At 59.2% G+C, this 14,540-nt stretch overlaps 1 protein-coding gene across 1 annotated transcript; it reads right to left on the bottom strand.

Moving 5' to 3' along the window:
* Positions 1–2,296: 2,296 nt before the first annotated feature.
* Positions 2,297–14,540, bottom strand: KRT23 (keratin 23). Its single transcript, XM_054396831.1, has 8 exons — positions 13,968–14,540; positions 10,037–10,119; positions 7,427–7,583; positions 5,761–5,922; positions 5,547–5,672; positions 4,066–4,286; positions 2,963–2,994; positions 2,297–2,400 (listed from the first exon to the last, which is right to left on the bottom strand). Exons 1-8 carry the CDS (start codon positions 14,514–14,516, stop codon positions 2,297–2,299), a joined length of 1,434 nt encoding a protein of 477 aa, XP_054252806.1. The 5' UTR covers positions 14,517–14,540.

The raw sequence follows: 14,540 nt of genomic DNA, 5'->3' as shown, positions 1-14,540 counted from the left end.
GTCTTGGTGAGGCTCTTGGCACTTGTGAATGGGAAAACATCACCAGCACCTGGGCAGGACCTTCTCCAGCCATGCCCATGGGAAGGAATCCATCAAGTGGCACTTTGGTGCCATCAGATAGGGCAGGGGTGGCTGCCAGCTGAGTGTTTCCTCAGAGCTTCCCTGGGTGAGTGGAAGCTGTGAGGTGCTGGCTCCTGCTTTAGCTGCTGCCAGCTGCTGCCTTTCTCTGCAGCCTTGAGGGAGCTGTGCCCTCTTCTCTGCCAGCTGCTCCAGCAGCCCACTGGGAATGCTCTGCCCTCTCCAGTCACCACCTCCCTGCCTGCACCTCTCAGCAGGCTGTGGGCATGCAATGCTCAGTGCATGCAAGGGGCAGGGAGCAGCATCCTTAGTGATGGCTTAGGCTGCAGAGCTGCCCTGGGCACCTCTGGCAATGCACAGCTCAGCTGCCAGCCCACAGCCCAGAGTCAGCAACAGCAGAGGCAGGGCAGCAGAGGGGCAGTGACACAGGGTGAGGTGTTCCAGAGGGGGAAGCTCACAGGATCCCAGAGGACATCTGCTTGGAAGAGACCTCACAGATCACCCAGCCCAGCCCTCCACCCCGGTACAGGGTTCTGATGCCCTGAAGAATCTTGCAGGAAGCAATTTTTGCTCTCATTTAGCAAGCAGAAGGCAGTGAGGCTCCTCCTGGGGTGTCTTAAGGACTCTTTGGTTCACTTCCCTCACTCCAATCAGCAGCTGGGCTGGATGTGTGGTGGTGGCAGTGACCCAGGTGAGCTGTGAGGGCAGCTGGGAGCTGTGCCACTTGCCACAGAAGGTTGCAATCAGCAGAGCAGTGCAGTGAGACTTCTGCTGCCTCCCAGCCAGCAGCTCTTGCAGGGGCTGCACGCCTCAGGCCTGCCTGAGAGGGCACCAGGATGGGGCAGAGCCAAGGCACTGCTCAGGAATGTGAGGTGGCACAGGTATGGTCCATGGAGCACTGCAGAGATTTGTTTCCTTTTCTTTCCTTGTTCTTCAGCACTATAAACCCCAGCACAGAGCACAGACACTTCACAGGATCTCAGAAGGGCTCAGGTTGGAAGGGAGCTCAGAGCTCAGCTGTTCCAACCTCCCCTCCATGCCCAGGGACACCTCTCAGCTGGACTCAGCTGCTCAGGGCCTCATCCAGCCTGGCCTTGAGCACCCCCAGGCAGGAGGCAGCCACAGCCTCCCTGGGCAGCCTGTGCCAGACTCTCACCACCCTCACACTCAACAACTTCTTCCTCAGCTCCAGTCTAACCCTGCTCTGCCTCAGCTCCAAACCTCTGCTGAGGTCTCAGCAGAGCAGAGCCAAGGGGCAGAAGGGTTCTGTGAAGTGAGCAGAGTTTAGGTAACACCAAGAAGGGTTCTAGAAACTCTTGGTCCAGATGCTGCAAGCCCCAGATCTGGCTTGCTGGGTCTGGGCAGGCAGGAGGAAGGACATTGTTAATTAGCCAGGAGTTACTAGTCCTGCACTGCAAGTTTTGCCCAAGCTGAGGAGCCCATTAGGTAATCCATTCAGGGCTTTGGGGATCACTTTGTGCAACCAGGGTGGAGATTTGGGGGGTGGGGGGCAAAAGGGAATCAGGAACTGGTCCTGACATGCCAGGAGGAAGGGACTGAATCCTGGAGCTGGGCTTTGTCTGCTTTGCAGCTGAGCTTCCTTTGCACTTTGCACTTCCTTTTGTGAGGCTCCTTCCACAGCCAGGCAGGGAGCAGGACTCCTTTCATGCAGGTCCCTGTGTGGGTAGGGAGGGCAGCAGGTGACAGTGGCACTGCTGGCTGGGAGGCTGTCCTGAGCTTTGGAATGCAAATCTGCAGAGGTTCTCCTGCTGCCTCATTTTGCCTCTCCCTCCTGCTTCACAGGAGAGAAAAAAAGCAAAGCCAGGAAATTCCAAGGACCAGCAAAAGTGGTGAGAAAGGATTTATTGGCTGCAGGGAGGTCTGTGATGGGAGACACAAGGCCAGGAGAAAAGCTGAGAGATTATTCACCTTGAATGGCAGCTACTGTGCAGAGCAGTGAGGCAGAGCTGGAGATCCCTGCCCCAGGGGGATGTGCACAGGACAGGGCTGGCAGTTGCCCCCAGCCACCTTCATCAAGTTGCTTCTCTCTGGCATTCTGAGGGCTGCAAGCTCCTGAAGCTGCCAGGACCAGCTGCACCCAGCTCTGCCAGGCAGCTCTCAGTGTCAGGCTGCAATCACTGAGGAGAGAGTCGACTCCAGTGTCCTGTCTGACCCAGCAGGGGCTGGCCAAGGCCAGGAGCCAGCTGCAGTCCTTGCTTCAGGCCTGCTGGTGGATCTCGTTGATGGTGGAGGCCACCACCTGCCCATCCACACTGTCATGGACAATGGCTTTGATCTTCCTGCTGGCCAGCCCAGCAGGCTCTGGGAGAGAAGGCAAAGCTAATTAGACAGGAGCAAAGCTGGGGCAGGCTAGTGCAGGACAAGCTGCAGCTGCAGGCATTTACCAGCCACCTCCTCAGCTGATTTCTCTTTCCTTGCTTCCCTTTGAGCCAGTCCCTGTCTGACAGCCACTGCCAGGGCAGAGCAGAGGAGCAGGGCTGCCCCATCCCAGGGGATGCAGCTCCAGAGCAGATTCTCCTGTTTCTGCAGGTCTTGCTCCTGCCAGGATGAGTCCCTAGGCATGCAGCCTGCTCTGTGCTCTCAATCCCAGCACTGCTTCAGCCACCACAGGGAGTCCCTCTCTGTGCCTCCCCACATCCCACCACAGCTTTGGGGTCGAGTCTGGGCTCTGGCCAGGGTCTGACTAGCAGAGCTCAGCCTGCAGGCAGTCCAGGAGCCCCAAGCCCAGCTCTGGAGAGCTGTCTGCCTGAGCTAACTGCCCTGCAAAGCCTCCTGAGGTCCTCCTGTAAGGGTCTGAGGAACACCTGAGGGGAGCTGACAACAGCTAAGAGCTGCTGTAGAGCACCAAACAAGGGACTTTTACCTTTAGCTTTTGATTCAGATTTTCCTGCTATCCTGCAAAGATAATAAAACAGAGAACAAAAAGCAATGACTGGGCTGGTTCCAGGAAGCTTTCCACCCCCTTCTCAGGCTCTCCTCACTAAGGAGCAGCTTTTGCACCACTGTCAAAAGAGGGAGCAATAAAAGCTCAACGAGGTTGGTGCTTTTCCAGCTGAGGGCTTCTCCTCCCTGGCAGTCTTGGGCACAGACACCACCACCTGAAGCTGTTCCTGGGTGCCCAAATTGCTGCTTCACTGATCTGCCTCTGCTGGCTCTGTATGAGCAGGACCCACTCTGGGAGAGCAGAGAAGAGGCCCAAGAGTGCCTGGGTGCTGAGGGTCCTGTGCAGGGTGAGTGCTGCTGCTTGGAACTGGCTGACTCCAGGGCTGCTTTTTGATCCAGAACTTGTAACGAAGCATCATGGAATGGCTGAGGTGGAAGGGAGCTCAGAGCTCAGCTGCTCCAACCTCCCCTCCATGCCCAGGGACACTTCTGAGATGGACTCAGCTGCTCAGGGCCTCATCCAGCCTGGCCTTGAACATCCCCAGGCAGGAGGCAGCCACAGCCTCCCTGGGCAGCCTGTGCCAGGCTCTCACCTCCCTCACACTCAACAACTTCTTCCTCAGCTCCACTCTAACCCTGCCCTGCCTCAGCTCCAAACCATTCCCCCTGGGCCTGTCTCCAGACCCCCTCAGCAAAAGTCTCTCTGCAGCCTTCCTGCAGGATCCCTTCAGGCACTGGCAGGCAGCTCTAAGGTCCCCCTGGAGCCTTCTCCTCCCCAGGCTGCACACCCCCAGCTCCCTCAGGCCAGGAAATGACCAAACCTGCCTGGGCCTGGCACTGAGGCTCTGCTGAGGGGGGGGGAAGGGCAGAGTTATTTTTTAATAAGCAGAGCTATTAAGGGAGGCAGATCCCAGCTGCACAGAGCCAGGGTTCTCTGTGCACTGAAGTGGCTCAAGCTCTTTATTCTGCTCCAGCCCTTGATGTAGTTGGGAGCTCAGAAGCTTTGAGCATCAACAAACAAACAAAGGAAGCTCCCCGGGAGCTGAGCCCTGCCCTGCCCCCACAGGGCTGGCTGTGCCTTACCCCTCAGCCTTCCCTTCCAGCAGCAGGCAGTAGGTGGAAATCTCCTTCTCCAGCCTGGTTTTGATGCCCAGCAGAACCTTGTACTGATTGTTCTGCTGCTTGATGTCGTGGTGCAGCTGCCCCAGCTCCTCCTCACACTTGGAGATGATTTGCTGCATGTCCTGCAGCGCAGCAGCGTAGGAGCTGCGTGTGGCAGCCAGGCTGTCCTCCAGCATCTGCTTCTGCCAGGGCACAGAGGGCAGGGTCAGCACTGCTGGGCCTGGCAGGGAGTAGAGGCAGCAGCAGCCTCACTCTGCAGCTGGCAGCTTGTGGGGAGAGGGCTGGGGGGGTGGAGTACACAGACAGCACCACACAGGATGGGCTGGGCAGGCAGGAGCCTCCAAAGGTCACCCAGGCCAACCCCCCCTGCAGTCAGCAGGGACATTCTCCACTAGATCAGGCTGCCCAGAGCCCTGTCCAGCCTCACCTGCAGTATCTCCAGGGATGGGACCTCAACCACTTCCCTGGACAAACTGCTGCAGTGTTTCACTGCCCTGAGGCATTTGCATCTCTGTGTGCAGACCTCCTCCCACAGCCGTGTGGGGCACGGCGAGAGGCAGCCCCTGAGCCCCTCCTCCCTGCCCAGCAGCTCTGCCCTGGAGCTCTGCCCTGCATTCCTGGCTCTTTGGTCAGCTCTGCCCTGGCTGCCCACAGCTGCTCCCAGCAGAGCTCACTGCAGCTCCTCTGTCGCAGGCAGCAGGAGAGAGCTGCCCTTGGGAGTGTTGTGTCCCTGGCTGCCTGCTCCCCAGCTCATGCATGCAGCCCTCCAACCTCTTTCTTCTCCCCACAGCTTGCTCTAATTTTCTACCATTTCCCCCTTCTCTCTTATGGTTGCTGGCTCTGTTTAGCCCAGGCAGGCACAGTCCCAGTTCCAGTTTCCCTGATACTTAATAATGATAATAAGGTCAGGCCAGGCTCGGGGTTTAGTGAGGGACTGGCCCAGGACAGTTTCTGGGCACTCAGGAGGTGCCAATGGCCTGGCATGGAGGGAGTCTGGCAGGGGGAGGGGGTCTGGTGGGGGGAGGGTCTGGCAGGGGGGGAGGGGGTCTGGCAGGGGGGGAGGGGATCTGGCGGGGGGGGAGGGGATCTGGCGGGGGGGGGGATCTGGCGGGGGGGAGGGGATCTGGCGGGGGGGAGGGGGTCTGGCAGGGGGGAGGGGTCTGGTGGGGGAGGTCTGGCGGGGGGGAGGGGATCTGGCAGGGGGGGAGGGGGTCTGGCAGGGGGGAGGGGGTCTGGCGGGGGGGAGGGGATCTGGCGGGGGGAGGGGGTCTGGCAGGGGAGGGGTCTGGCAGGGGAGGGGTCTGGGGGGAGGGTCTGGCGGGGGGAGGGGATCTGGCAGGGGGGGAGGGGGTCTGGCAGGGGGGGAGGGGGTCTGGCAGGGGGGGAGGGGTCTGGCGGGGGTGAGGGGGTCTGGCAGGGGGAGGGGGTCTGGCAGGGGGTACCTTACTCATCTGTGCCTGCAGCTCGATGTCCAGGGACTGCAGGGTGCGCTTCAGGTCCTTGATCTCATTCTCGTTGTGCTGCATCTGCTCCGGGTCAGGGCTGGCTGCCAGGGTCGTGGCTGAGCTCTGAGAGCAAAGCAGGAGAGAGCTGAGCCAGGTCCGTGTCCTGCAGCAGGCAGCTCGGGCAGCAGCAGCAGCAGCAGGCAGCTGTTACCTGCTCCCTGTACCAAGTGTCCAGGCTCTGCTGGTTCTTCTCGATGATGGCTTCGTAATCTTCCCTTATTGCAGCCAGGATCTTGGCCAAGTCCTCTGGGGGTGAAGCTTTCACTTTGACATCCACCCTGAGGTCCTGTGGCGAGCGACTGGCTTCCATGTCCTGCTCAGGGATCAGCAGAGGAAAGGAGGAAACTTGGTTATGAGTGGGAGGATTCCAGCCCTCTCTTGCCTTCTTCAGCTCCATCCTGGATCAGGCACTTGGTGCCATGGCCTGGCTGATCAGGCAGGGTTGGGTGATTGGTTGGACTTGATGATCTTGGAGGTCTCTTCCAACCTGGTTGATGATTCTGTGACCCTCTCCCACCTCCCCCTCAGACATTTGCCCCCGGGGGAAGGCTGAAGGTGTTGGATTTGTGTTTAGTTAGCACCATCTGGGAGCTGTCTGTGGCTAATGCTGTGGCCTGACTGGGAGCAGAGCCTTCCCCTGCCTGTGTGCTGGAGAACTCAGCAGAGCAGGGGGAGGAAGACCTCCTCCTGGGGTGTCTCTGGAGGAGCTGAGCTCTGCCACTTTGTGTGGATCTCTCCACGAGGAGCCCAAAGCCTTTGATGAAAAATCTCTCAGCCATGGCAGCTCCCTGGCCTGTGTGCTAATATTTATGGAACTATAACCAAGTTTACAGGAGAGCAATGTAAAAAGCTCTGTGTAATTGTTAGAGGAGTAATTGGATTAGAGCCTATAATTAGTGTGTAAACAACATCATTAGGGACGGGTTGGGCAGGCCTGGCTGCATTCCTTTTGCTCTAGCACAGTGCTGGGTGCTGGGTACCAGCAGCCAAAGCAGCCTGGCGAAGAGGCCAGGCAGGGAATGACATCACAGCCTCCAGCATGCAGATCAGCTGCACAGGCTGAGGGCTCTGCTCTGCCCCCTGCTCTGCCCTGGTCACCCCTGGAATATTGCATCCAGTTCTGGAACACTCAGTTCACAAAGGACCTCAGGGAGCTGCTTGGAAGGGTCCACCCCAGAGCCACAGAGCAGCTGCAGGCAGTGGAACATCTCCCTGTGAGGCCAGGCTGAGGCAGCTGGGAGCAGAGGAGCCTGAGGGCTGTCCTCATGGCTGGGGATAAAGATGTGCAGGGCTGGAGTCAGGGACAGCACAAGGGGCAAGGAGAAGTCATCTCACTTGGCCTCCCCCTGCCATTCCTCTTCACCATCATCCTTCCAGAGTTCAAGGTCTGGCCAGCTCAGGCCAGCCTGCTCTAGATGACCCTGCCTGGGCTGGGGGCAGTGAGCAAGGTGAGCTCCAGAGGTCTTCTGAACCTCAACCACTTCATGCTTCTGTGGAGGGACAGATCCAGAGCAGAGGGAAAGGTCTGTGAGGAGTCAGAGCCCAGAGCAAGCAGAAAGGTTTCCCTTTGACCCTCTGTGCTCCTACCAAAGAGTTCCTGAGAGCCCCAGAACAATTCAGCCCTTAGCTGGCTCTGGCACACAGGTTGGTGACTGGGGCAGAGAGGAGGCAAATGCAGCACTTGGTCCTCCTGCCCCAACTCCCAACTTCATTGCCCAAACTCTGAGCCCCTCCTGGGCTGTGCTGGAGCCACACTGAGCTCCTGCACCTCCCAGGCCATGGTGGATCCGACCTGGTGGTGAAGGAACTGTCCCTACCTCCTCGTGGTCCTTCCTCCTCAGGATGTGCTCTTCTCTCAGGCCCTCAATTTCCATCTCCAGGTCTGTGGTCACTATGGTCAGGCTGTCCAGCTCCTTCCGCAGGTTCTCCACGTCCAGCTGCACCCCCTGCCTGCGAGCCCTCTCTGCCAGGTACCTGGAGGACAGGGCAGGGCTGGGGGGAGCAGGGCTGGGGGAGAGCAGGGCTGGGGGAGAGCAGGGCTGGGGGGGGGAGCAGGGGGCTGGGGGGGGAGAGCGGGGCTGGGGGGAGAGCGGGGCTGGGGGGGGAGAGCGGGGCTGGGGGGGAGCAGGGGGCTGGGGGAGAGCGGGGGGCTGGGGGGGAGATCGGGGGGCTGGGGGGGGAGAGCGGGGGGCTGGGGGGGGAGAGCGGGGCTGGGGGGAGAGCGGGGCTGGGGGGGGAGAGCGGGGGGCTGGGGGGGGAGAGCGGGGCTGGGGGGGGAGAGCGGGGCTGGGGGGGGAGAGCGGGGGGCTGGGGGGGGAGAGCGGGGGGCTGGGGGGGGAGAGCGGGGGGCTGGGGGGGGAGAGCGGGGCTGGGGGGGGAGAGCGGGGCTGGGGGGGGAGAGCGGGGGGCTGGGGGGGGAGAGCGGGGGGCTGGGGGGGGAGAGCGGGGCTGGGGGGGGAGAGCGGGGCTGGGGGGGGAGAGCGGGGGGCTGGGGGGGGAGAGCGGGGCTCGGGGGGGAGAGCGGGGCTCGGGGGGGAGAGTGGGGCTGGGGGGGAGAGCAGGGGGCTGGGGGGGGAGAGCAGGGGGCTGGGGGGGGAGAGCAGGGGGCTGCTGGCCTCTGCACAAGTGGTGTCAGACAGAGGCAGACTTGTCTAAGCCTAAGGTGGCTGAGGCCCCATCCCTGGAATTATCCAAGGTGAGGCTGAACAGGGCTGTGGGCAGCCTGATCTGGTTGAGGATGTCCCTGCTGACTGCAGAGGGGATTGGACTGGGTCACCTTTGGAGGTCCCTTCTGACCCAGACCACTGTGTGAGTCCCCCGAGTAGGGAAGTGCAGAGAACTAAAAGCCCAGGAAACAAATCCTGCTGCTCAGAGCTACTCTTTGACTCTCCCTGAAAACTCCTCAGAACAAGAGGAGATCCTCCAGGGTTTTCCTTTCCTCCTCACCACTCCTGCTCCATGCCATGCAGGAACTGCTGCCATTGGCCTCTTTGCATTTTAGCCCTCACCCAGGGAATGTGGCTCTCGAGGGGGTGAGGACTGCACCCACAATCAGTGCCTCCTGGTCACTTGGCAGCCCTCCAGAGCACAGGAGGAGTGTCCCAGCTCCGGGTGGCCCTCTCTAACCTCCTGCACTTTGTCAGCTGCCAGCCCACATCGGAAGGGCTCTGCTGTGTCTCCCCCTGGGCACAGGAAGCTCCTTTGCTCCTCAGCCTCTCTCCCTGTGCCTCATTTCTGGGGGGCCCTGGCAGTGCCTCGGAGCCATTCTGTGACTCCAGTCTCAGAGCAGCTCCAGGGCTCCTTTCTGGAGGGCAGGCAGCTGGGGAAGGGCTCCCTGCTCAGCCTCCTTCTTTGGAGCAGTCTGTGAGCAGCTGGGTACCACCTCCTGCCCGTGGGGCCAACCTCCCTGGCTCCCAGCAGAGCTGTGCAGCCCTCTCTGAGCTTTCTGCCCAAGCACTCTGGCTTTGTGCTGGTCTCAGAATCATCCTTCAGCAATGCCTGAAAACCCCCAGGCTGCTCTGGGCAGCCCAGGTAGCAGCAGCCATGGGCTGCAGCAGAACTTGGGAGACTGCAGAGCAGAAGAGAGCTGGGACAGGAATTTCCTGCTGGGCTGGGCAGGGGGGTGCCAAGTGCAGGAAATGGATTGGGGCTGGCCTGGGGAAGCTGCTGCAGAGAGGAGTTAATTTGTACTCCCAGGTGACAGTTTGAGTGCCTTTTGTCACAAGCATCAAGTGTCTGCTGCAAAACCTGCTCTGCAGGACCTGAGCTCCAGTATCATCAACAGAGTGACTCAGGATTGTTCACCAATCATTTGTGGCTTTCACATCCTTTTCATCCTTTCTGGGTTATTTCTTCTGCCTCGGTCTCATTTACCCAGGGTCAGCAGCAAGCCTCAGCAGAGTCAGGTTCAGCTTGGATTGCAAGAAAAGACACAGAGCCCTGGAATGGCTCAGGTGGGAGGGAGCTCAGCTGCTCCAACCTCCCCTCCATGCCCAGGGACACCTCTCAGCTGGACTCAGCTGCTCAGGGCCTCATCCAGCCTGGCCTTGAACACCCCCAGGCAGGAGGCAGCCACAGCCTCCCTGGGCAGCCTGTGCCACACTCTCACCACCCTCACACTCCACAACTTCTTCCTCAGCTCCACTCTAACCCTGCTCTGCCTCAGCTCCAAACCATTCCCCCTGGGCCTGGCTCCAGACCCCCTCAGCAAAAGTCTCTCTGCAGCCTTCCTGCAGGATCCCTTCAGGCATTGGCAGGCAGCTCTAAGGTCCCCCTGGAGCCTTCTCCTCCCCAGGCTGCACACCCCCAGCTCCCTCAGGCTGTGCTCACAGCAGAGCTGCTCCAGCCCTTGGTTCATCCTCTGGGCTGTGTCCAGCAGCAGCCTTTTGCCTGATCCTCATCTCAGGAGCAGCCCAAGAGAAGCTTACTTGAGCCTGAAGTCCTCCGAGGCCATGCTGGCATTGTCGATCTGCAGCAGGATGCTGGCGTTGGTGATTTTGCCATCCTCGATCTGCAAACAGAGAGCACCAGGGGGTGGTGAACAACCTGTCCTGCTCTGGGCTCCCTGCTGCTGGGAGGAAGCACCCCAAGAGCAAAATTCCCACGGTAAGGAATAAAAGAACCTTGTCCACAGCCTCACTTTTCCCTGTCTCTCTCCTGGGGATGCAGGAGGAGTTTTCTTGCTCCTGGCCAGCTGAGGCACACGGACAGCATCCCCCAGCCCCCAGGGTGTGTTACACACTGACAATCTCTGCCCTCCTCTTGCTTTTTCTTTTTTTTGTCAGCTGCTTTTGATTCTGTTCAGCATCACCAGAAAGCAGCCTTCAGGGCAGGAGCCATTAGCTGAGCACAATTAAATGCTGGAGTTAATCAGATGCTGACAATTAACCCAGTGCCTGAACCCCTGGCTGGCTCCCTGCTGAGCTGCAAAGGGAGCCCTGGGCAGGACCCCTCAAGCCCTCTGTGTGCTGCAGCCTGGAGTGGCATGGATCACCCTCCTGAGAGTCACACACTGCTAGGGGTGGGAAGGGAGCTCCAGAGGTCATCCAGTCCAAGCCCCCTGCCAGGGCAGGGCACACAGGAACACATCCAGGGGGGGCTGGAAGCTCTCCAGGGAAGGAGACTCCACAGCCCCTCTGGGCAGCCTGCTCCAGGCTCCAGCAGCCTCACACCAAAGGAGTTTCTCCTCCTGTTGAGGTGAAACCTCCTGGGGTCCAGCTTGTGCCCATTGTGCTTTGCCCTGTCACTGGACACCACCAAAAGAGCCTGGCACCTGCATCCTGACCCCCAGCCCTCAGATACTGACAGACATTGATCAGGTCCCCTCTCAGGCTGCTCTTCTCCAGGCTCAACAGCCCCAGGGCTCTCAGCCTTTCTTCACAGCAGAGATGTTCCAGTCCCTTCATCATCCTCACAGCCTCCACTGGACTCTCTCCAGCAGGTCCCTGTCTCTCTTGAACTGGGAAGCCCAAAACTGGATACAATGCTGCAGATGTGGCCTCACCAGGGCAGAGCAGAGGAAGAGCAGAACCTCCCCAGACCTGCTGGAGGACAGCTGGATGCTGGAGAGCAGCACCAACCCCCAGTGCTCATGGTCCACTCTGCTATTCACCTCCAAGTGCACTGCAGTGAGCAGCAGCAGGCAGTGGCTCAGGGGTGGCTTTGCTCTGGGATGTTGAAAAGGGCTCAAGGGAGCAGGAGGAAGAGCAGCAGGCACTGAGTGTTTGGCACTGGGCAGCCTTGTGTGTGCCTGCCAGCATCAACCAGCTCTGGACTGGGATCTGAGGATGAAAAGCTGAGTGCTGCATTGCAGAGTGACAGAATTCCAGCAGGACCTCCTGCACAGCTGGCAGCAACCAAAAGCCATGGGGCATGGTGCCCCTGGCCTGGCAAAGGGAGAAGAGGAGCAGGGCTGCAGCTCCTGCAGCTGCCTTCGCTCAGCACCCAGGCAGCACAGAGAGGAGCATTTGGGCTCTGCAGAAATCATCAGGCACTTACGGAGCCCTCAGCACCTTGGAGGGAAACTTCCCACACCTGAATGAGTCACAGAGGGAAGGAAATGACAGAACTGTCCTGGAGAGGCAGAAGTTTGCCTCTCTGGTAGGCCAGAAGGTGCCTGTGGAAGGCTGGTGCTAATCTGTTAACGGGCTGAGCCCTCTTGAGCAATTAGCAGCACACCTGAGATGCTGCCCTGGGACATGATCAAGGGCAGCTGAAGAAGTGAAACAATGCCCTGAACCTGCTGCTGCTGCTGGCAGAGGAGAGGCAGCTCCTGAACCCATCCTTAGAGCATGGGAAATGCTCCTGTGGGAGGCAACAAGGAGATGGGGAAGCAAGGTTTGGGTTCTCCAGCTTTGAGCCATCTCCCAGCCATGTCACATGGCACCAAGCCCCCAAAGGCTCCTTTGGTGCCACCTGAACCCCTGTTGGTGCTTTGCCTGCTTCTGTGGGTTCCTGGTGTTGAGCAGTTGGTGCCTTGGCAGGGTGGGCAATGAGACAGAACCCTTCAGGCAGCAGGAGTGGGACCAGCCCTCAGCCTGGCAGCCAACGAAGAACCCACACAGTGTGGTATGAGAAGTGCCCTCCACATCCTTCCCCAGCCTGCACTGCTTTGTCCTCAGCATTCCCTGTCCTGTGCCCAGCAGCAGCCCTTGGCTTCTCCCTCAGCCACTTTGCTCACTTAGCAGTGCAGGGTTTGAACCAGACACTGCCCTGAGCCCCTGGTGCCAGCTTCCTCCTGCCTGGCTTAGAGGGGAGCCAGGCTGCAGCAAGGCAGCTTCTTGCTCCACCTGGGCACCTTCAGCCAGGCTGCTCCACCTGGGTACCTTCAGCCAGGTCTCTCCACCTTATTCCAGGATCCAGGGACATGTAGTCCAAGCTGTAGGACCCAACTGCTTGCCTGGCTCCCAGTCTGGGCAGGCAGCACAGCCTGGGCTGTCTGGGTTTTTGCACACAGTGCCCTAAATTGGGTCTAAATGTCATCTAAATGTCTAAATTGCTTTCACTTTCAAATTCATGGTTAATTAAATTAATTATGGTTAATAATTAGATGCTGCATTTTCCCTCCTTTGACTGCCAGTCAGGGTGCTAATTGCAATCATTTATAGAGAGAGTAGGAATTTGGGGCTAAAGCACTGCCCTGGCTCCTGTAAATCATCCCTTAATGGTTTTCCTCCCACACTGGGAATGGGCACAGCCAGCTCCCAGCTGCAGGTGCCCAGCCCAAGGAGAGCTGCTTCAGTGCCTTGGGTGCCAGCAGAGCCAAGGGGAGGGCTCTACCCCTTCCAGCTTGACACCTTCAGCCTCAGAGCCTTCCTAAGCCTTTCTGATCTGTGAGTTCCACATCCAGGGAACGCATTGCTGCTCCTGCTGGGTCAGGTTTTACCTCTGGCCCAGTTCAAAAGGAGGGCTCAGGTGCTGGGGCTGCAGAGGGCTGAGCTTTCCTTGGCCTCAAAACAGAGGCAGGTGGTGACAGTTCTGCCTCTCTCACATGGCTGTGGTCATGGCTCATCTGCCTGCAGGCAACACATTTACCTGGGAGCCTGGCTCAGGCCCCAGCCCCAGCCAGCAGAGCTGGGGGCCAGCACCATTGCCAGGCTCTCTTCTCACAGCGTTTTTGCTCTGTCTGTGCTCTGAAACATGAAGGGAAGAGCTCAGCACCGGTCTGGAGCAGCTCTGGGCTCTGCCCTGGATGGCTGCACAAGGTGAGTGACCCTGCTTGGTCCCAGGGATGGCTCCAGTGCTGTGCCCACCAGGGACCCAGATGAGTTCTGTGCTTGAAGCTCCAGACACGTGAGTTTGGGAGCCTGCAAGAGCTGGCATTAACGACTGGCAGGAACCAGAAATTCTCCTTTTAATTACAGTGAAAACATCCACAAGGAATTTGTCACTGCTATTTTCTTAATTACAACCAAGTATTTTTCCACCTGATTACATAAGCTCACCGGATCCCAAACTCCTGGAGTTTCATCGTCTGCCACCACAGGAATCAAAGCAGTGGAGTGCAGGGGAGTGCAGCAGTGTCTGCAGCCAGGCTGCATGGCAGAGGGCAGCAGCTCAGCTCCCGGGCTCTGGAATCTGCTTGGATCCACCAGCGGCCAAGGAGACCAAAGCTGTGCCAGGCAGAGCTGCTCCACCACAGCCTCCTGCAGAGGAGCCAGCCCTTGGCAGCACCCAGGTCCCTGCAGAACCCCCCCAGGGTCTTCTCCCAACCTCTCCTCCTGCTCCCTACTTCTCCTCGTGAGCACCCAGAGCATTTGTGCCCAGCTCCTGCAGCCACTCGCAGTATCTCTGACCTTCCCAAGGCTTTCTGTCCACCCAGACTCCCTCAGACAGCAGAGGGCGACCCCAGCCCCTTACCTGTCTCTGCATGTCAGTGACGTGCTGCTCGTACTGGCTCAAGTCCTGCCTCTTGCCATGGGACTTTGTCTTGTGCCACTCCAGGATGCAGCTCTCCAGCTGAGCGTTGGCTGCTTCCAGGGCACGGACCTTGTCCAGGTAGGCAGCCAAGCGGTCATTCAGGTTCTGCATGGTCTGCTTCTCATTCCCACCCAGAAAGATGCTCTCCCCATGGTGCTCGCTGAAGCCTGCCCAGGCTGCCCCTCCTCCAGCAGGCAGCCAGAGAGGTCTGGCAGGGGAGAAGGGATGAGCGTTGCTGGCACCATCGTCTGCACCTGGAGGTCTGTAGGAAGGTCCTGGCAGGGCCAACCCACACCCGGAGCTACCCCTGAGAGACCCAGGAAGGAACTGCAAAGGGCCTTGGCTGGTGCTCATGTTTAGCTCTGTTGTGACTCTGCCCCAGTGTTTGAGCAGCACTGAGCAGCTCCTTAGCCTTCCCCGAACAGCTTTATGCCTTTTCCTGTGGGAGTTTCCCTTCGATGAATGACTACAGCAACAAGATTGTGTCATCACCAAACGTGCTTCCTCTTGGTC

This window comes from Indicator indicator, chromosome 39, assembly GCF_027791375.1.
Source record: "Indicator indicator isolate 239-I01 chromosome 39, UM_Iind_1.1, whole genome shotgun sequence".
Classification (NCBI taxonomy): Eukaryota; Metazoa; Chordata; class Aves; order Piciformes; family Indicatoridae; genus Indicator; species Indicator indicator.
The sequence above is the reverse complement of the archived record's forward strand: the minus strand, read 5'-3'. Positions and strand labels throughout refer to the sequence as shown.

Excerpts from the sequence above, each read along its gene's own strand:
- KRT23 (XM_054396831.1), bottom strand. The coding sequence starts at position 14,516 with ATGACACAATCTTGTTGCTGTAGTCATTCATCGAAGGGAAACTCCCAC. Across the intron at positions 4,287-5,546 it reads TGCAGGCACAGATGAGTAAG|AAGCAGATGCTGGAGGACAG; the intron begins GTACCCCCTGCC and ends GTGCCCTGGCAG. Across the intron at positions 2,995-4,065 it reads CTGGAAGGGAAGGCTGAGGG|GATAGCAGGAAAATCTGAAT; the intron begins GTAAGGCACAGC and ends TTATCTTTGCAG.